This window comes from Cervus elaphus, chromosome 29 (assembly GCF_910594005.1).
Source record: "Cervus elaphus chromosome 29, mCerEla1.1, whole genome shotgun sequence".
NCBI lineage: Eukaryota > Metazoa > Chordata > Mammalia > Artiodactyla > Cervidae > Cervus > Cervus elaphus.
In genome coordinates, this window is record NC_057843.1 from 51,230,992 (window position 1) to 51,253,501 (window position 22,510).

Below are 22,510 nucleotides of genomic sequence, written 5' to 3' on the forward strand. Positions count from 1 at the left end.
TGGGATCCCTGACTTCAGACTATAGTACAAAGCTACAGTAATCAAAACAGAATAGTATTGGAACAAAAGCAGAGATACAGATCAAAAGAACAGAATAAAAAGTCCCTAGATAAACCCATGCACCTATGGTCACCCTATCTCTGATAAAGGAAGCAAGAATATACAATGGAGAAAAGACAGTCTCCTCAATGAGTGGTGCCAGAAAAACTGAACAGCTGCAAGTAAATCAATACAATTAGGATATTTCCTAACACCATACATAAAAATAAACTCAGAATGTGTTAAATACCTAAATGCGAGACCAGATACTATACTATAGGAAAAGGAGTACATCAAGGCTGTATATTGTCACCCTACTTATTTAACTTATATGCAGTTTATAAACTTATAAATTTAATTTATTTAACTAACATCATGAGAAACACTGGGCTGAATGAAGCACAAGCTGGAATCAAGATTGCCGTGAGAAATCTCAAAAACCTCAGATATGTAGATGACACCACCCTTAGAGCAGAAAGTGAAGAACTAAAGAGCCTCTTGATGAAAGTGAAAGAGGAGAGTGAAAAAGTTGGCTTAAAGCTCAACATTTAGAAAACTAAGGTCATGGCATCTGGTCCCATCACTTCATAACAAATAGATGGGGAAACAGTGGCTGACTTTATTTTTTTGGGCTCCAAAATCACTGCAGATGGTGCTTGCAGCCATGAAATTAAAAGATGCTTACTCCTTGGAAGGAAAGTTATGGCCAACCTAGACAGCATATTAAAAAGCAGAGACATTACTTTGCCAACAAAGGACCGTCTAGTCAAGGCTATGGTTTTTCCAGTGGTCATGTATGGATGTGAGAGTTGGACTATAAAGAAAGCTGAGCGCAAAAGAATTGATGCTTTTGAACTGTGGTGTTGGAGAAGACTCTTGAGAGTCCCTTGGACTGCGAGGAGATCCAATCAGTCCATCCTAAAGGAGATCAGTCCTGGGTGTTCATGGGAAGGACTGATGTTGAAGCTGAAACTCCAATACTTTGTCCACCTGATGCAAAGAACTGACTCATTTGAAAAGACCCTGATGCTGGGAAAGATTTGAAGGCAGAAGGAGAAGGAGACACAACAGGATGATATGGTTGGATGGCATCCCTGATTCAATGGACATGAGTTTGAGTAAACTCTGGCAGTTGGTGATGGACAGGGAGGCCTGGCGTGCTGCAGTCCATGGGGTCGCAAAGAGTTAGACATGACTGAGCGACTGAACTGAACTAAACTGGAGACCAGATACTATAAAACTCTTAGAGGAAAACATAGGCAGAATACTCTGACATAATTTGCAGCAAGATCTTTTTTGATCCACCTCCTAAAGTAATGAAAACAAAAATAAAAACAGAAGTAAACAAGTGGGACCTAATTAAACTTAAAAACTTTTGCACAGCAAAGAAAACCATAAACAAAACAAAAAGACCACCCTGAGAGTGGGCAAAAATATTTGCAAACAAAGCAACTGACAATAGATGGATGAGTTCCTCTTTGCTTTCTGCCATAAGGGTGGTGTCTTCTGCATATCTGAGGTTATTGATATTTCTCCCGGCAATCTTGATTCCAGCTTGTGCTTCATTCAGTCCAGGATTTCTCATGATGTACTCTACGTCTGCTTTATTGACAATGCCAAAGCCTTTGTGTGGATCACAACAAACTGTGGAAAATTCTTAGAGATGGGCAGACCACCTGACCTGCCTCTTGAGAAATCTGTATGCAGGTCAAGAAGCAAAACTTAGAACTGGACATGGAACAACAGACTGGTTCCATATTGGGAAAGGAGTATGTCAAGGCTATATATTGTCATCTTGCTTATTTGAAGCCTAGCTTGGAGAATTTTGAGCATTGCTTTGCTAGCGTGTGAAATGAATGCAGTTGTGCAGTAGTTTGAACATTCTTTGGCATTGCCTTTCTTTGGGATTGGAATGAAAACTGACAGAGGATTAATCTCCAAAATATACAGACAATTCACACAGATCAATAGCAAAGAAACAACCCAATCAAAAAATGTATGAAAGACCTGAACAAACATTTCTCAAAAGAAGACATACAGATGACTAAAAAAGCACATGAAAAGATGCCCAGTATCATTGATTATTAATGCTAGAGAAATGCAGATCAGAACTACAACCAGTCAGAATGGCCATCATCAATAAAATTGTACAGACAATAAATGCTGGAGAGGGTGTGTAGAAAAGCAAACCTTCCTGCTAGTTGGTGACAATGTAAATTAGTACAACCACTATGGGAAACAATATGGGAGTTCCTTAAAAAAACAAAAAATAGAGCTAGCATATGATACAGCAGTCCCACTCAAGGCCATTTATATCTGGAGAAAACCATAATTCCAAAAGATACATGCGCCTCCCCCCCCCCCCCCCCCCCCCCCCCAGTATTCACTGTAACACTGTTTACAGTAGCCAGGATATGGAAGCAACCTAAGTGTCCATCGACAGATGAATGAACAAAGAAGATGTGGTACAGATATACAATGGAATATTACTAGCCGTAAAAAAGAATAAAATAATGCCATTTGCAGTGATATGGATGAAGCTAGAAATTGTCAGAATGAGTGAAGTAAGTCAAAGACAAATATAAAATATTGCGTATGTGTGGAATCTACAGAAATGGTATGAATGAACTTATCTACAAAGCATAAATAGTTACAAACTGGTTACCAGGGGCAAGGGAACGTGAAAATGAAAGTTGCTCAGTCGTGTCTGACTCTTTGCGACCCCGTGCACTATATACAGTCCATGGGATTCTCCAGGCCAGAACACTGGAGTGGGTAGCCGTTCCCTTCTCCAGGGGATCTTCCTAACCCAACGATTGAACCCAGGTCTCCTGCATTGCAGGTGGATTCTTCACCAGCTGAGCCACCAGGCAAGCCCAAGAATACTGGAGAGGGTAGCCTATCCCTTCTCCAGAGGATCTTCCCAACCCAGAAATCAAACGGGGGTCTCCTGCTTTGCAGGTGGATTCTTTACCATCTGAGATACCAAGGAAGCCAAGGGGTAGGGAAGGGAGGGATAAACTGGGAGATTGGGTTTGACATATATACACGATTATATATAAAATAGATGATAGTAAGGACCCACTATATACCACAGGGAGCTCTACTCAGTCCTCTGTAGTGGCCCGTGTGGGGAAAGAATCTAAAAAGAGTGGGTGTATGTGTATGTGTACCTGATTCACTTTGCGGTACGCCTGAAACTAGCACAACAGTGTAAATCAACTATATTCTAATAAAAATTAATTCTGAATAAAACGTCCTTCTGTCTGTCTAACAGGAATTTTTTAAGTCTAATTGTTTCTGCTTTAGTAAAGTCATTTCAGCTCTCTTTTGGTTATTATTTACATTGTATATGTTTTTCCTTCCTTTTACTTTCAATTTATCTGTGTCTTTGACTCTAAAATGAGCCTCTTATGGGCAGCACATAATTGGATCACATTTTTTATCCATTCTGCCGATTTTTGCATTTACTTGGAGAACTGATCCATACATATATGTTTATACTACAGATACATTACATGTTCTTAATATTTACTGAATGGGTGGATATTTGTTGAATGCATGAGTGATCAAATGAGTCCATCTCATGTAGGTCCATACAGTCAAAAATGTTAACATGTTACCAAATTCAGCAATGTGTATATGTGTTTCAAACAGTACATATCAAACCTCAGAAACGAATGTGAAGGTATTTGAACATTAGGAAATCTGTAATGTGACTTAAAACATGAATAGATAAAAGGAGATAAACCATAGAATTACAGCAATGACGGGGGGGGGGGGGGGGCGGCGGCGGGGGGGGCGGGGGGGAATTCCCTATTTAAAATCCATTGCTCATTCAAGATTTCAGTAACAATGACCAAAAACAAACTTGTTAGTAAACTAAAGGTAGAGATTAACTTACTTGGCTTCACAGGAAGTGCTTTTAAAACAAAAAAAAGTTGCTGATATCTATACTTCATGAAGAACTCTTAGAAGCTTTCTTTTTTAAGGGTTTGGAACAAGAGAAGGGTTGTTGAATGCCATCTTTAGCATTGTGTTGGAGTAGCAATATAGTAGGAAATAGGAAAAGCAAAAGAAATTAAAAGTCTTAAATCGGAAGAGAAAAAGCAGTACTCATGTGCTGATTCTCTGATTCTTGTCTACAAAGAAAATCCAAGAGAATCTATAAGAAAAATCTTTACAGTTCTACATTTTTCTAGAAAACTTACACTATTTGTGTCAGAAGACAGGTTTTAAAACGGAGAAGTGAGGTAATAGTCTCGTTTTGTCCAAAAGATCTTTTTTAGTATTAATAGTTACATTTTAAAGTATACTAGGAGTTTTTGAGTAATTTTTAAAGTCAAGTTATACATTTTCCCTCTAGAGCTACAGAGACTTCTGATGAAGTGGAAAGTCTGCGACCCCCTAGGTTCTTTAATGAAGATGGAGTTATCAGACCTTACAGGTTGAGGGATGGCACTGGGAATCAAATGTTACAGGTGGGTGAAGAAATAAATTATTAATTAAAATTAATTTAGCCAGTTTTTTTAAGTAGCTATATATTGCTTTAAATATGTATTAGGATATTTGGTCTTTTATATGTTCTGCTTAATTTCATTTAAAGTTTCTTACATTTACTTAGGTTCTAAATGTGCATTTATTTACTATAAGATTTTTTTTTCTTTTTTACAGGCATCAAAAAGTTTGATATGAAAACAGTTAATGCATGACTTTGCAAGTGAAAGCCAACTATAGATTTTAGTCTTAAAATTTACAAACTACATACAGCTGTTTCAGTATTTTGAATGCAAAGAAAAGCTTTTATATTGGTAACATTTTGTGTAGAATTTTTAGCAGATCTGATCTTTTTATAGGGTATTTTTAGTTCTGTACTGGATTTGCTAGAGTTGTTGAAAGCCATTGTGCCTTCATAGTTGATGGTGCTTATTTACCCAGTTAGACCATTTCTGTTTGGGGTACTTCCTTCAAACCACTAATATTCCAGATATAATCCTCCTGTCCAGTTAGACAATATAAGGGAAAATATCATGACTATTGCTACTGTGAATTCTTGGGCTCTCCTTTTCTTTTGAAGTTGCTTAAATGGCCATGACTCTTCTTCCTGCTCTGTGTTTGTATGGTCTATTTAAAACCCTGTGAAATTAATAAGCAGTTCACAGGAAAACCGGCATCTTTTAGTAAGGAAAGTTAGCTTTTGGAGCAATAGTAAGTTTGAAGGTGGAGTATTTTATCTGTTTACATAGCTTTTACTTTGTAAATTGGACTTTTTAAAATCTGGATTATGCTATAGATAACATTCACAAGAGGATATACCAATTTAAAGTCATTTCTGTGGTTTAGATGTGGAATACTAAATTAAATGATTTATTTTAAAACAAGGAGTCATTCTGTTGTACAGACTTGAAAATATTCATAGTAATAATAAATTGTGGAGAGATACGGTCTTTCCTCTATAGCCTTGATATTTTAAATATTGTTATGTTTAAAGTGATCAGGGTAAAGATTTCAAATTTTAATATTTTTACCCACTACATGCCCAGTATATAGTTTTGCATTAAATGTATTTCCATAAAATATAACCATTGTGTTAATATATGACATTTAGTTATGTGGTTTTACATTGTGTTAAAATGCTTTTAAAGCATCAAAATAATTGCATGTTGAGATAAAACGGGCAATCTACTAGGAGATCGTGTTCTAAATAGCATGTTGACAGACTCTATAAGGACAGTCTATCATTCCTTGGAAATGTTGTAGAAATCCCTCATAGTTATACAATTGAAACATACATACCTACTCAGTACCTGCCTTCCCTTATTAGAACATAATTAACATTATAATTCATTTTATTATACTGAATAGTTAATATTCAGTGAAGAGAATTTAGAGTGGTGAAGAGAGTTTAGACATATATCCTCATTATTAGAGAACAGATGAGAAGGAAGCCCTGAGATAACCAAAAGTTTCTCATGGTTGATTTCTTGATTTCAGTAACAAGTAAATTTGTCCTACACTTTTTTCCATTGATTGTTTTTGAAGGCTTTAAAGTTTGGGATTTAAGGCCATGACTATTGACTGTATTTTTAAACATGCCTATTATTTTCAGAGGGGCAGTCTTAGAATTAATTGCTGAAAGAGCTGTTTAAATGACAAAATTCACAATCCTTGTCAGCCATTACTTATTTTTCAGCAAGTGGAGTAAGCACTGTATTAGTCTGAATACCTGTAGGAATTCACCAGATGCCTTAGGATGTTTATGTTTGGCATTATTCCCTTATAGGTGTTAAGAAGTGGGCTGTTGCTTTAGTGGTAATTGTAATTTTTTTAATTAAAACTTTACTATTAGCAAACACCAAAATATATAAATACCAGTTCTGTTGCAAAGAAGTAGGTGACACATAATCAGTATTTCAAATCTCATCTACCTCGATTTAACCTAAGTGATTTAATAATAATGCCCTTAGAAAATATTTAGTACTTTCAGATGTTGGTCCTTTTATTTTCTAACTTTCTAAAAAGGGTGCTCTGTGTTTATTAATTTATATGTGCCTATATTTGATAACTAAATGTGAGATACACTCTGACTGTATACCTTTCTGTCTCGAAAGTGACACATTATTATAGTGCTTCCTAGTAGTCTATTCAAGTTGCCTACTAGAGAAAGAAAATAATTCTGATACAGTCATGAAATAATTTACTGATATCATCAAGTTATTTTATACATTAAATGTGCCAACAATTGGAGTTAAGTCTATTAGATTATGAAATATAATATCCATAATTACTGCCCCACTTAGAGCTGAAGTCTTCTTCAAAATTATTGACTTTCTGAACATTTCATAACTGTCCATGTTTTCCAAGCAGTTTGCCATACTTAACTAACCTTTGTGCTTCTTTTTTTCTTCACCATGCTTACAGAGAATTCAGGTCTACAGGGAGTGGACTGTGACTCACAGTAGAAGTAGTGATGATAATGATGACGATGATTAGATTCTGAAATGTTAAAATCTGTATGTTCTTTGTCATTTTATTTGGGATGTTTCATTAACATGTTTTGTATGATTACTACCATAGTGCCTATATGTCCATTTTTAGGGAGATAAAAGTACTTTTTCCTTTTAAAATGTTTTTTTCTTTTCAAAAACAAAAATTAGTGCATTAAGCACAAAAAAAAAATGTATTTTACAGCCAAAGGGCATGCCGTATATTACAGCATTTGCTTGTGTGTATTTTACAGCTTTGCAATAACAGTTTGTCTTTAAGATTTAAAGACAATTTTTTTAAATGTTCGTTAGTTTCATTTTAAATTACCTGCTTATTTGTTAGCAAAATGCTGTTTTTAATGTTCTCTGTAGATTTTCTGGGCTGTATTATAATGTCACTGAGTTATGAAAAAAAGAAAAAGAATAGTAGCCAGTCAATAACTTATACTTATTCAGCATTTCAGAAGTATTTTGTCAAATTTCTTTTAATAATAATAAACTTCTGTAACTTGAAGGAATACAAATTTGTTGTTCTATTCCAAAATCTAATAGGTTTAACTACTATTATAGGAAACATTCATGATTTGTTTTAAAGGTTATACAGTGAAATAATTTATAGTCTGAGAGTGAAAAATATGTTCTTTGGTTCTCCTTATAATTTATTTTATTATGTATAGTTTTTGTGAAACAGTGAAGAAAGTTGGTTTTACAGTCATTACATTTTAACTTACATATCCATGTGCTATATCCTTATTGTAATATGTTATGAATTAATTCAGGTCATTAGAAGAATTTTTATAGTAAGCATAGATATATGTATTTCTTTTGGGTAATATTGGAAAAATGTCATAATCTATGTTTCTGAAAGATCTATAAGGAAATCTGTTGTATGTTTTGTGTGCCAAAGGCTTTCTTTTTAACATTAACCTAGATGAAAATGTTTGTTCTATTTTTCTGTTACACCAGATGTACTTAAAAAGCACATCTTTTTAATGTACTCTCATTGTATATCTTTCTGTTTAGAAAGTAGCACAGTATTATAATGCTTCCTAGTTTTTACTACTCATTAAATAACTGAGTACTTAATGTACATCAGTTAATGACTGTTAATAGTATGATGTGTAATCCCTTATGAACACTCTGCATTTGGATCAACAGAGGAACATTTACCTTAATTTGTGTTAAGCATTTTGCTTATAATAAACTTATATCAGATTGTAGTAGACAATTCCATAATTGTTCAGCTTTTGGTTTATTCAGCCAATAATTAATTGAGTCTCTTCTAATTCTTAGGTTTATCAAGATTTTACCTCTATAAATTATTATTCCCTATTTCTTAGAAAATGACTATTTCACAAAAAAAAAAAAAAGAAAATGACTATTTCAGATTTTTAATTTTGAGGTTACCAAAAAAGAAGCTAAAAATTTAGGTCTTGAAATTCTACCTGCCTAGCATTGATTCAAATTAAGTAGAAATCAAGGTTAGGTATGCTAGGACTAAGAAATATGTGACTGTCAAAGAATTTACTTACTGTTTTCCTCAAAATATTATATTCTTATCTTTTAGAATAAGTAAATAAATTAAAACACTGACCATTAAAGTAGTCACTACAGGAATCAGAGACAATTTGTATTTGTCAGCATCCATTGCTTTCTTACCCTTGGTCAAAATCAAAGCCTGCTGCTTCTCCCGGAAGCTGAAACAGTCTGTTGTTATATATAGTGTGTGCCTGAGGAAGGAAGGGTCTGGTAATTTCTTCATTGACTTCTTTGATCGATCGCAGCTTTGCTAACCATGAGGTTTTCTAAAGGAGAAAATGCTAAACTGCTTATTTGCAAGACATTTACAACTGAGTTTCCTTTGATTGGTCTGTGACATTTAATTCTGTGATACAGATTTCATAAAGGTCCGTAAGAATTTATCTGGAAAAAGTTCTGGATATTTCAGCAGTGCCTTACCATATTAATGAAAACTGGAGGTATAATTACATTTATTTAAGAATTCCTGAATAGTAAAGAGATTTAAAATAATATTTTAAATTAACTTGTAAACTTTGTTCATGTGGCCTTAGGGATTCATCCTTAAGGGTTTAGCCCTTGGAAGTGACATAGATTCTTTTAACAGGATAATTGCCCGTGTTCTTTCTGTTTTCTTGCCCCAGTGAAATAATCTTTTCAAACTTCTCTGCTGACAGGTATTAATTATTTTTCTAGTTTTAAAAATGTATTTATTGTTACCTTTATTTGAGAAAAACTCAAGACTGAGGATTGGTGTATGGTTTTTTGATGGAGATGCAGGACTTAGACAAAAATATCTTCTTATTCCTCATCAAATATATAAAAAATGAGTTCAATTTTGGGATTTTAAATAAAATGAGCAGTTATTTTGTTTATTAGTGGCTTTATAATTAATTAGAACTTTAAAACTCAGAGTTTCCATCTAATTAAGTCTACTGAGGAAGCTGAGTTTGAAAGATTGACTATGTAATACCATAGCTTTCCATATCCTTTAACTTTATTTATGTTCTAAATTTCTGTGCAGTCATTGCTTATGTATAGAAAAGGAGATGGAGGGTCTTCTGTCTTCTTCCTGAAGGGAATAATCATTCATTCTCTATTTCCTTCGTGTCTACTTGACATTTGAATAGCATAGTGAAAACTGACAGGAAGAAAAATTTATAAAAATCCTGAGTTTGTGAATACCTATTACCATGGATAAATAATCTGATTATAAGAACCTGTAAATGAAATTATTTAGTGTTCACATTAGTTTAGATATAACAAATGAAGTCCAGAATAATATTACTGACTTTGAATATTGCTTATTAAAAAGAAAGTTGAAATTTTCAGTTTGCTTCTGTTTTTAAAAGGATCAGAATTTTCTAAATTTTACCTTCTGAAATTGTTCAAAACACATATATCATTGTGTGGTGTTGAGTGGTGACTTTAAGGTCACATTATGAAAATTTACAGATGGTGGAGCCATGTTAGATCTGTGACTAGGACATCAAAGTTCAACATGAAATATGAGCTGCTGTATTTTTATATCCCAAAGTCTTGTACACTATCAAATGATGACTGCTGCAATAGCCGCTTTAGTTTGTCTGATTTAAATCTTATGGAGGAGTTCTGTGTTATACTCTCCTATAGTCATGGGAGGAGGACCAGAAACAACCATCCCACCTGTTGTTGATTACTTTTCTACTGTACCTTCAAGCCTCAGCTTTTTGTTTTACAGGTTTCCTTGCATATTAATAGTTTATTATAAAAGTCCAAAATATTAAAAGATCCTGCAGGGTCTAAACAAGATACACAGATTGTTCATTTAGGTCAAATAATAATTATGATGGACTTGTAAAAAGAATGTTAGCTTTATTTATTATTCTATCCCTACACCTTTGAAATAAATGGAGATCAATTAAAATGTATAGGTCATTAATTTAATCTTTAATTTCAGTGGATGAATGTTCAGATTTATGAAGTGCAGTGAGTACAAAGCATACTATACAAAACATTATAGAAAGTCCTGAATCAAAGAAGAATGAAATATATTATTTCAAGTAACAGAGACCATGATGGGGGAGCCAATTGGAATAATTTATAATGGTCATATGTAGGCATTTATGACTTGGTCTGTCTTAATGTGATAAACCATTTTCATGTCTATACTTACCTCTCAATCAGTATGATAAATTTAACAGTTTATTTCATATCAACCAATATATAGGAATAGTTTACCTCCAAATATCAGCTTTAAATGTTTAATAATTTTGTAAAACTGGTTTTTAATGTAGCCCTCATCATTGCATATACATACTCTATGCAGTGAAATGGTAACAGATATCTACTAAATTTGCATTATGCTATTCCTCTGGATCTTAGAGATCCTTAATTATTTGAGCATTTATAATATAATCATTGTGTTTTTATCAGCAGATAATCAGGATAGTATATTTAATTCTTAATTGGGAATGCTATGGTTTTCTACTATAAGTTATCATTTATGAATAACTTGTTATATATATTATGTCTACAAAGATTTTTCTAATGTATTCAGTAGAACTTGGAGTTTCTTTGAATTAAAAGAATTTATAGAGACTCACACTGCTTGGAAAAAGGTAAATCCATTTTGTGAATCACTTGACTTACATTGGTTCTCAATCTACAATTTCAGTATTTTATAGAAGATGTGAAATTTTTCAAAAACTAAATTATTTTCTTCATTGTTAAAGTAATATATGCTCGGTAAAGCAAAATAGGAATAGAAAAGAAAAAATTACCCTATCTCCCCACTATTTATTACAGTGTATTTCACTTTAAATTTTATTTATTAATTATGATTCAAATATATAAATTTCTGTTATATATTTTTATTTTATTGTAAATTTTTATAAATTGAATCACTTTTTAAAGAATTATTTTTAATTTCTAAAGATTAAAAAAGTGATTGATTCAGTCCCCAATGTAGGAAACCTGGTCTTTATTTCTACAAGACATTATAACCGGCAGAACTTTTCTATATTTTTATAGCTGATGTAGAAGATTTTTCTTTTTGTTTATTGATAATCTCATAGATTATTTTTTATTTTTTGTTGGTTTTTTTTGAAGCTTTTTCTTTTTGATTGGACATATTTTTACCTTTTGACTCTGCCTTTTTAAAAAAAATGTATCCCTTAAATAAATCTTCTTCTTGGAGAATTCAGTTATGTGTTTACATGTATGTATGATCCTTAAGATTTTCATTGTGTATGAATATTGACAGCTGTGTTATCCCATGGAGTAACTAATTTTCAGCCATTTCAGACATTTAAAATTTTTTTCTATGTTGTCTTTGACTCTCTTATATCTCTTACAAAGATATCATAGTTGCCATTATATAAGTTGTTGTAGAAGGGAGGCTGTTTTTGTTTGTTGTATATTTCTTTTCTTTCAGAAATTACAGATGTTTATAAGTAGCTTCAGATACTGCCTTAATAGCAATTGGAAGATAACGCCTTCAGCTGATGTGGTCTTTCCCTTTACTTCGGGAGGAGAATTACAACTGATCTGGAAAAAAGGGCTTATCATAGGCAGTCAGATCACCAGAGTAGTGCTGAACACTCTTGCTGACTTCATCTGAAATTTTGAGTAAGTGGACAAGAACTAGGAGATAAAGGACCATTGGATTTCACTCTTCACTTTTAACTCTTCCTCTCCAGAATCTTACTTCTGAATGGGATGAGAAAACTGAAGAGAGCCAAATTCTGTTCTCAAGGCAAATTAAAGTTAGCATCTCAGATAAGGCAGATCCCCTGAAAAGACGATGACCTGTCCATTTGGATACAGTCCTCATACTTCCTTTATTAGTTGATCAGAACTCTCTTGGAGAGTCTTTTGACACATCATTTTTGAAAGCTTATACTTTTGAACATTTAGTAGTGAACCCCACTAACTTATTTTGGGCTAGTGGAGTAACTCACCCCACTTAGAATAGTCCAGAATTATATAAAAATATTGTGTGAATAGGACTTTGAAATTACGTCTTTTTCTGGAGGTCATGGTTTCACTGAGGGGAGGTTCCAGTTTCCTCATTCCAGTGTACAATGAATTTTTAAATTATTTTTTAATCCAATAATTGAAATGAGGCTAATTTGATTACTAAATCATTTTCAAAAGTTTGTCATCATTTCATCCCATAAATTAAAAAAAAACTCATCAGTAGCAATTTGTATTTGTGTGGGCTTGACAGTTTGCAAAGCTATTTAATATACTCTATCATTCAGTCTTCACAAATTATGAAAACAGCTTGCTGAAGTGACATGTGCTAAATCACTCATCCCATAAATTTATAAATATATTAAGGAAGGATAAATATTATTAAAATAGGAAATGTAGCACATTTAACTTTAAAAGAAATATAAGTGTTATGCTTAAATAGATTCAACTTGAGTCTTATTTTTGCTTACCAAGGATATGCAAGTAGAGTTAAATTTCTATATTAAGTCCTAGTTGAAAAGGTGGTTACTCTTTATTTAGCTAAAGGTGCTAAATTGTAACCTGAGACTCAACCCATGATTTCTCTACTGATTATAAGAGTTCTGCCTTACAATGTCCCCTGGTTACTTTCGACAGCAAATAATTCTCATCATAAATTGAGCTTAGTAAAAGTTCATCCATATTTTTTTTTAGTGTGTGCTCTTAACAGTAATATTGTTAAAAGACTTTAGCATAAATTATGAAAAGTCTTTTTTATTAGCCAAATATCCTATGAAAGAAAAGCTGTTCTCCTGCCAAATGAAACGATTCATAGAAAATTAGATTGGAGGCTGCTTTCATTCATCTAAAGACAAAATTTAATGTCATCCGTGAAAGGAAGCACCACACAAGGTTTTTTGTCAGTTGAGTCTTTAGTTGTAAATTCAAATGAAATTGATATCCTGGTTACTTCTGAGGATGCTTCTGATGAACTGTAACCCAGTGAAAATTTACCACTGGAAAAAATCCTACAGGAAGCAATGTGGAAAATGTGCATTTAGACATTTTGTGCACTTTGAATGTGAGTTAGTTGTTTTTTAGTCTTATTATCTTCCAAATAGATAATTATCCATGGGTATTATTTGAAATTGAAGCATTACAAGAGGCATGACACAGCTTGTGGACTATCTGAGTCCATATTTCAATGAGCTGTTAAAATGGGATCCCACTGCATCTACTGGAATACATGTAGTTCTTCTATGTGAACTCATTTTCACAGTAAAAATACTTGGAGGTGCGGTAATACAATATGATTCAGTGCCTGGATTCTGGAACCATGAAAACCGGAGTTCAATTAATAGCCATTTGTTTTTACTAGCTTTATAGCTTTTAATCTAGTCTGATCTTATATTCTAGACTGTAAAATGGAGATCATTGTACTAACAATACCTTGATGGTATTGCTAGGATTAAAAGTTAGGTCGTGTATATGATTATTAGTACAGTGTCTAATAGGAACTCATTGTTATATTTTCATTATTCCAGATGAATAATAATTTTATGCTAGTTCTTGGTCATCATAATTCCTCATTTGTCTCCTCTTGGCCAGAATTATCATTAAATTTTGCCCTTTTTTTTCTTTAAAGGTTAATAGAATAGTTAGAATGTTGTGACAATTTCCACACATTAATTGTATAGAAACAGTAAAACCTCAGTAATTTGGACTCATCTGACTATTTTAATATTTTGAAAGAAATGTTACTCTTTTCAAGTTTATATAGTGTCATGGGTCAGTAAATGTTTGTATAGTGTCAAGAGTCAATAAATGTTGTTCAGTAGAGGTTCTGCTGGAAATGCATTAGGAAAACTTTTGTAACTATCCACTTACACTAAACCACTTTGTCTGGCTCTACTTCTAGATTGCATTAGGTCTGTTGATTAATAGTCTGCTGTTGTCAGTGCACATAATCATGAGCTATTTCTATTTTTTCTCCAGACTATTTTAGTTGAACCAGTAGGTAACAATTCACATTTCTTAAGATAATACTTTCTTCTGTTTGATTTTATGTCAAGTGTTATGCTCAGCTGTGTAAGGTGTTAGCATGATTTATACTTTGGCTGACAGTCAAAATATCTTGTTTGCGTGTGAGGAGACAAAGATATTGGGGGGGGGCGGGATTAAACAAAGCCTAATCCTCTTCAGATTTGATGACACAGTCAATAAGATTTAGTTAAAAAAAAAATTTGCCTCACACAATAAGCTGAATATCTCTTCACTTGTGTTTATATCTCTTCTATTTCATATATATATGTATGTATGAAATCACTGAGCTTTCAGGAAGTGAATGTCTACTATATTTGCCCGTGAAGCTTAGTTGAATACCTTGTTCTTCCCGGCCATAGCCCTCATGTCTCTTACACTTGAAGTGAATTGATAAATCCTTTTTTATCCCTAAGTTTTATCATATTATTCTAAGGAAGTTATACTTACTGACTTTCTCAGTAGATGATGAATAAGTAGATGAACAAGTCATCTTGAACAAGTAGATGACTTGTTCATCTACTTATTTACTTCTTAAATAATTGAGAAATGGTAGCACTTAGCATTTTATGTTTACTTCCCTGAATTTTGTCATTTTTAAAGTAAACTTAATTTTTTTAGTATAATCTGTTCATAAACCTTTCACTTCCCGCCCCATTATCTCCTAACCAAATTAGCCAATCTGTAAAACCATTTATTGGTTATCCAGTAGATTTTCTTGTTCAATAGTATTTTACCTTTTTTTCACCTAGATAAATTTCATTTTCCTTTTATCACTCATGTGAAGTGAAAGTCGCTCAGTTGTGTCACTCTTTGCGACCCCATGGACTATAGAATCCATGGAATTCTCTAGGCCAGAATACTGGAGTGGGTAGCCTTTCCCTTCTCTAGAGGATCTTCCCAACCCAGGGATTGAACCCAGGTCTCCCACATTGCAGGTGAATTCTTTACCAGCTGAGCCACAAGGGAATCTCAAGAATACTAGAATGGGTAGCCTATCCATTCTCCAGCGGATCTTCCCAACCCAGGAATCAAACTGGGGTCTCCTGCATTGCAGGCGGACTCTTTACCAACTGAGCTATCTTAATATATGTAATATATGTATATATTATATGATATATGAGCTATATATTATATATATGAGCTACCTCAATATATGTAGTATATGTTTCTTAATATATACCTCTATGAAACTCCTCTTCTTAAAAAGTCAGGTAGTAATCAGATTTTGGTTTTGTTTTTTACTTCACTGTATTCCTATCTTTACCTAATTTTCTTAAATATATTTCTACTGAATATTATCACCTTGTATTTGGGATTTAAAGCCTTCCATGTTAATGAGTTGTTCCTATCATCTGCCTTTTCATATTTTGGTTTGTTTTTTCGGAAATGTTTTTGTTATAGAACTCTGCTACTTCATAGCATTTGGATGGTTTGAAAGTGTTAGCTGTGTTTTCTATATTACTGTAGTTGTTAGGTATGTTCTTTTTCTAAAGTACTGGAACTTATCTGGCAGGAAATACGGATGTTAGTAGAGAGGAACTGATACAACTGTCTATCCAGTTCCTACTTTTTGTGTGTTTCTAATGTATAACCAATTTGGTTTGGATTTTTTTATATCTAGCAAACTAAGGTTTACATACTCATCCTTTCTATTGTAAAAGAAACCCTTGCCAATAACCATACATTTTAATTGCTACCTATAGGTTCTGACAATTATATGCAACAAATGCAGTTTCCTTAGTGTTTCTGTTTATTTCATTAAGAAAATTCTGAAATGATGATGGATAATTTATATATTCTATTAATGAGTAAGGCAAAAAATGCTTTTCTTTTAACACTGTAGCATACAGGTGAAACGAACATGTCTAAAGTACCGGCAGTTGTACTTGAAACTTCAGACGAACTCATTGATATTTCTGCCAAACTTTGGTCTTGATGCAAAGACTACATGTGATTCCTAGTCCTGGTATTGCTAATTCTTCATTTATTTTAAAGGATATCACAAATTATTTTAGGAAAAACATTCATACCTAAGATCTATTCAGAGTAGAAGAAGATAGGGTATTAATATTATACTATTGGAACAGTGTTAACCTAAAAAAAATTAAGCCAGTCTGAGCTGTTTTAGCAGCCTTCCATGACAACAGCCAGCATCCAGGGATATTGAAGACATTTTTGAGGTCACGGAAACATGTGACATGGTGTAGTGAAAAAAAGCATTGAAATTAGAAATAAACCACTTTTTCTGAGCCCACATTCATAACTTACATGTCTGAAGTACTGACCAAGTGACCCCAAGCAAGTCAGTTCACTGTAATCTTAACCTAATAACACAGGGTTGTCATAAGGATTAGATAGAAAGGACACTTAAATGACCCTTGGTTTCTTCATGTATAAGAGGAAGAGATTAGTTTGGATGAACAATAATATTCCTTGAGGTCTGAAATTCCAGATTTTCAAAATAATACAAATGATGTTTAGAAAAGTATAAAGGTTCATATGTAGTGAGTTTACAGAGTCAAATAATTTTATCAGGAAATTGTGACCAAAGGCATGACATTTGTAGATTCTTCACAGCATGATGAAAGATTGTTAGCTATCACAGTCTCTCCTATCCATCTATGGGATTTAGTTCTAAAGTTGTCAATTCTGCTGGTTAATCCTGTTGTTCTTCCATAGTCACATGTTTTAATGGAGACTGACCAGTAAAATTTTGCTGCATGTTGAGTTATCTTTGATGTTTATTCAGATACATTCATTATACGTTTCAAAGCGGTTTGACCACTCTTGTTTCAAGTTTTGCATTTGAGATTTTTGATGAACTCCAAAAAGCATTGCGTGAATTACTTTTTATTAGCTTTCTTTTTATCAGATTTTATTGTGACTGTTGAAAGTGGTTTAATTACTTTTTTTTTTTTTTTTTGGTTTAATTACTTAAATGTACAGATCAGATTGGGACTGAAAAGTGAAAGGTGATGAAAAGAAATAATAAGTTAAGTTGCAATACCCAAACCCAATATTCAAATAAAAGTTGGTTACTTAGAATTGAACCATTAGATTTTAAGTTATTTGAAGATTGTAGTCTATTGATGGGATTTGTAGACTCTTGGCTTCTTTTAGTAGTGCTGTTCTTGAGGAAATAAACATTTGTATTCTGTATTTTAAAACTTAGCCATATAGAACAAAAGAAAATACTTGCAAGCTTATTTTTCTTCCAGTGCCATAAAACTGAAACGAAGGATGTAAAATTATAAATAAAAGCTTACCTTGTACCCCCATCCCCATCTTTATCCTTCCTAAGCCCAGAGAAAAATGCTGTGAACAGATTTGGTGTGTTACCACCAACCATTCCAGAAATTATTTGTTTTTATGCAAATGTATGTGTTGCTGCTCCCCTCATTCATTCTCGGTAATTTAATTTCTTTTCAGATAGTATATCTTGCCCAATTTTCAGTATCAGTACATACTCATCTACTATTTATTACCCTTGTAAGCAGGATTGTTTCTTTTTCATGATTGTATAGTGTCCTATTGTATGCCTATACTGTAATTTATTTAGACAATCTCCTGTTCTTGAACATTTAGGTTTTTTGCATTTAACAGAACATTACCATGAAGATTCCTATATATATTTCTTGGCATGGCTTTGCATAAGATAAATCATAGCAGTGGAATTTCTGACTCAAAGGGTACATTTATTTGACTTGAATTTTCTTGATTTTGAGTTAGGTTAAACATTTTCTCATGTTTATTGTCAGATTTTGTGTTTTGTTGAACTACCTGGTCATATCCTTACATGTTTTCCTATAGACTAACTCCTTTTTCTTCCATTGGTTTATTCATATTACTAGAATTCTGTGTGTTATGATATTAGTTCTTTATCACTGTATTGACAAGATATTTTCCTAATTTATCCTTTTGTTTTTATTTTATTTCTATTTATTTGCTTACTGTTTTGCTATTCATTGGTGTTTAATTTCCACATACTTAACAGTTCTTATGGACTTTGTGTTTTACATTTAGACCTTTACTGTAAAATCATACAAATGTGGTTTTATTCTAGTACTTTTGTAATTTCATTTTGTGTAGTTAAATTAGTGATATGTGTGGAATTAATGTGGTGGAAAGAGAGAAACAGAGATCTAGCTTTAGCCAGCAAGTTGCTTGAAACATCATTTATTTGGAAATGCATATTTTTGCCCAATAATTTGAAATGTTGTGTTGATTTTATAAATACTTATGTTTGGATATATAGGATTTTATAAAATCCTGTTGTATTTTGTTCAGTTTCCGGAATCTGTATGCCTTCTATTGATATGTCTGTATATAACTTCCACTAGCACCAAACTGTTTCATGCCTGCAACTTCATAAATTGTATTAATGTCAGCGAGGGTAGTTCTTATTCTCCTTTCATAGTTTATATTATCACTTATTTTCAGACAAATCTTATTATAATTTTGTCAAATCACTTTTTCCCCCTCCTCAAAACAAATTAATAAATACCATCTTGGAATCACATTAAGAGTTCATGTATAAAAATGGGATGGAAGAGTAAAATCTTTATTATAATGAATTTTTGTATCCAAGAATAAGACATGGATTTCCATTTTCAAATTTTCTACTATTCCCCTCAATAGAGTGTTACAGCTTTTATCATACAAATTCTGTGTGTTATTTATTAAACTTAATGTATAAAGATTTATCTTTTTATTACCTTTGTCAGCAGGTTTGTTTTCCTTCCATTTTTCAAATTGATTACTGTGTTTTAAAGTAAAGTTAACTGGATTTTGTATTTGGATTTTTCAGATACTGTTATCTGCAAGTAATTTCTACTCTTCCTCTCCAATATTTGATGCTTCTTTCTTTTAATAATTTATAATTTCTTAAAACATGACCCACTTTACCACTAGTTTTGCAAATTTATATGTTAATAATTTTTATTAATTTTTCTGAATCTGTGGTTATGTCCCTTTTTCATTTGTAACTCAATGAATTGAAGTTTAAATTGCCCTACTCACTACAATAAATAGTAAAGTTACTCTTTCCTCAATATTATGATCTTTGAAGTTAGAAAATGCTTCCATGCAGTTAATTTGTATGTTTTATCCTGCTTTTTAAAAACTCCTTTAATAAAAAGTCTATTGTATCAGCTTTCTAAAGCAACCTTACTATGAAGTCACTTGTTAGCTTTCTTCTAAATTACATAATTTTAGTTTTTTGATATAGCCTCATAGAATACAGTTTTCTAGAATCTTTATATCCTCTTTTGGAACTTCTTCAAGAGATCTAACATTTTTGTCTAAATTCTTAAGGAATCTTAGTCACAGTTACATTGCTTGCCTTTAATAAATAATAAGCTAGCCTGATACACATTTTAAGTAGCCAGAGTAATTCTATTTTCAGAGCACATTATATTGAGAATATTGTCTATTTTGTTTATGTAGTTAACTTTATATTTTGTGAGACAAAGAACTGTTGATCACATCATATATGGACAATGTTTCAGCAGTCTTAAAAGAGAAAGTCTATTCCATGGGCTGGTCGGGGGTTTCCTGTCTTTCCAGAAATAATTTGTTTCCTAATTTTGAATGAATTATGAGATTGGCAAAGAAACGCATGTTTGTAAGGCAGATATGACAATTATAGGGAAGAGGCAAGGTGGGAGCTAATAGTAGTTTATATGATGCATATGTTTAAATATGTATTAGTGTTTACATGTGGTTTTGTACAGATATGATCAAATACTAATCTGTTTTCCAAGACAGAATGAATGTGATTGTTTAATACTAACTTCAATAGGTTTCACTTCAGTTCAGTTCAGTTCAATCACTCAGTCATGTCCAACTCTTTGTGACCCCATGAACCGCAGCATGCCAGGCCTCCCTGTCCATCACCAACTCCCAGAGTTTACCCAAACTCATGTCCATTGAGTTGGTGATGCCATCCAACCATCTCGTCCTCTGTCGTCCCCTTCTCCTCCTGCCCTCAGTCTTTCCTAGCATCAGGGTCTTTTCCCTTAAACTTTGTAAAATAACAATATCTTCTAAAACTAGCATTAAACACCAGTGTAGCTGCAGTTGAGTAATCTTGAATAAAGTAGTACAAAAAGGCACTTTTTAAGAAGGAGTAGCAATGATTTTGTAAATATTCAACTTTCTGACAATATGTTTACTGTGTAAGTGTGTTAATGAATTTGCCCCCCTGAGAAGGGTTTTTAGAGGATCGGTTAAGCATTATTTGCATTAGAATAGGATATTATCAATTTCCTCATTCTCTCACCTTTCTTTTTTAGGTCATGGAAAATGGAAGATTTGCAAAATACAAATATTTTACCCATGTCATGATCAATAAGACAGACATGTTAATGATTACCAAAAGGTAACCTTTCTCTAGTATAATGTGATAACAGGTTAACTGACAATCATTCATGAAGTGAAGCAGTTGTTATTCACATCTTATTCCACATATTTAACACTGATTCATAGTAACTATGAAGCTTCCCTGGTGGCTCAGACAGTTAAAAAAATCTGCCTGTAATGCAGGAGACCTGGTTTCGATCCCTGGATCAGGAAAATCACCTGGAGAAGGGAATGGCAACCCACTCCATTACTCTTGCCTGGAGAATCTCATGGACAGAAGAGCCTGGTGGGCTACAGTCCATAGAGTCACAAAGAGGCAGACGCGACTAACACCTCACTTCATAGTAACTGTGATTCTCTTGCTCTGCAAGCCTCGTGCCTAAAAGTAGCTGAGGAGGAGAAATACGAGTAAATAGAAAGGAGTGGCCTACTGACTGATGCAGGTTTGTTCACTGCCAAAAGGGTGAATTTATATAAGCATCTTGTTGGTTCAAGTTGATTATTGAACTTAGCAATCATGTTTAATGTTTTTAATCCTAATAATTTCTGAGCCCCAAATTTATAGCACCAGCTGAATTTTCTTGTTTAAGAGTAACATAGAGTAGAAAACTCAGAGTATTTAGAAGGTATAGATGTGAGAGCCAATATTCTTTCCATCTCAGATGCTAGTCCCTCTTTTCCCAGGGGCAACTCCTTTTGTTTGTTTTGTGTCCTTGAAATAGTCTATGCCTGTGCAAGCAAACATCTGCCCCTAAAAGCGTATGTCTGCCTGTATAGGCATGTTGGTGGCTGTTGTTCAGTTGCTAAGCCATGTTGATTCTTTGTGACCCCATGGACTGCAGCATGCCAGGCTCCTCTGTGCTTACTGTCTCCAGGAGTTTGCCCAAATTCATGTCCATTGAGTTGGTGATGCCATCTAACCATCTTATCCCCTGCCACCTCCTTTTCCTTTTGTCTTCCATCTTTCCCAGCATCAGAATCTTTTCCAGTGAGTCAGCTCTTTCCATCAGCCAAAAGTTTGGAGCTTTAGTTTCTGCATCAATCCTTCTAGTGAATGTTTAGGGTTGATTTCCTTTAGGTTTGATTGTTTTCTCTGGCACCACAATCTGAAAGCATCAAGTTTTCAGCACTCAGCCTTTTTTTATGGTCCAACTCTCACATCCGTCCATGACCATAGCTTTGACTATATTGACTTTTGTTGGCAGAGTGATGTCTCTGCTTTTTAATACGCTATCTAGGTTTGTCATAGCTTTCATTCCAAGGAGCAAGCATCTTTTAATTTCTGTAGTCACCATCTGCAGTGATTCTGGAGCCCCCCAAAATAAAATCTGCCACTGCTTCCACTTTTTCCCCTCCTATTTGCCATGAAGTGATGTGACCATATGCCCTTATCTTAGTTTTTTGTATAGGCATACACATACATATTTTAATGTAAATGGGAATCTGTTATAACACCATTCTGTACCTTAATTCTTTACTTAAGGCCTATGTCTTAAAGAGTACTCCATGTCAGCATATGGGGATCTTTCTTAATTTGTAAATGACTGCCTAGTATTCATTTAGAAATATGTACTATAATGTACACCTAAGTTTCTGAACTTTTATATTTAAAGACCAGTGGTTCAGTC

At 33.3% G+C, this 22,510-nt stretch overlaps 1 protein-coding gene across 3 annotated transcripts in view; it reads left to right on the top strand.

The window, feature by feature from the left end:
- VPS13A (vacuolar protein sorting 13 homolog A) overlaps positions 1-22,510 on the top strand; it is a 268,740-nt gene that overhangs the window by 231,817 nt on the left and 14,413 nt on the right. For 2 of the 3 annotated variants that reach the window (XM_043890712.1, XM_043890713.1), the window contains exons 68-69: positions 4,406-4,520; positions 20,816-20,901. In XM_043890712.1, the coding sequence (XP_043746647.1) occupies positions 4,406-4,520; positions 20,816-20,901 (201 nt within the window). Of the gene's footprint in view, positions 1-4,405; positions 4,521-4,713; positions 8,283-20,815; positions 20,902-22,510 lie in introns of those variants that run through there. The other variant, XM_043890714.1, reaches the window with a different exon arrangement.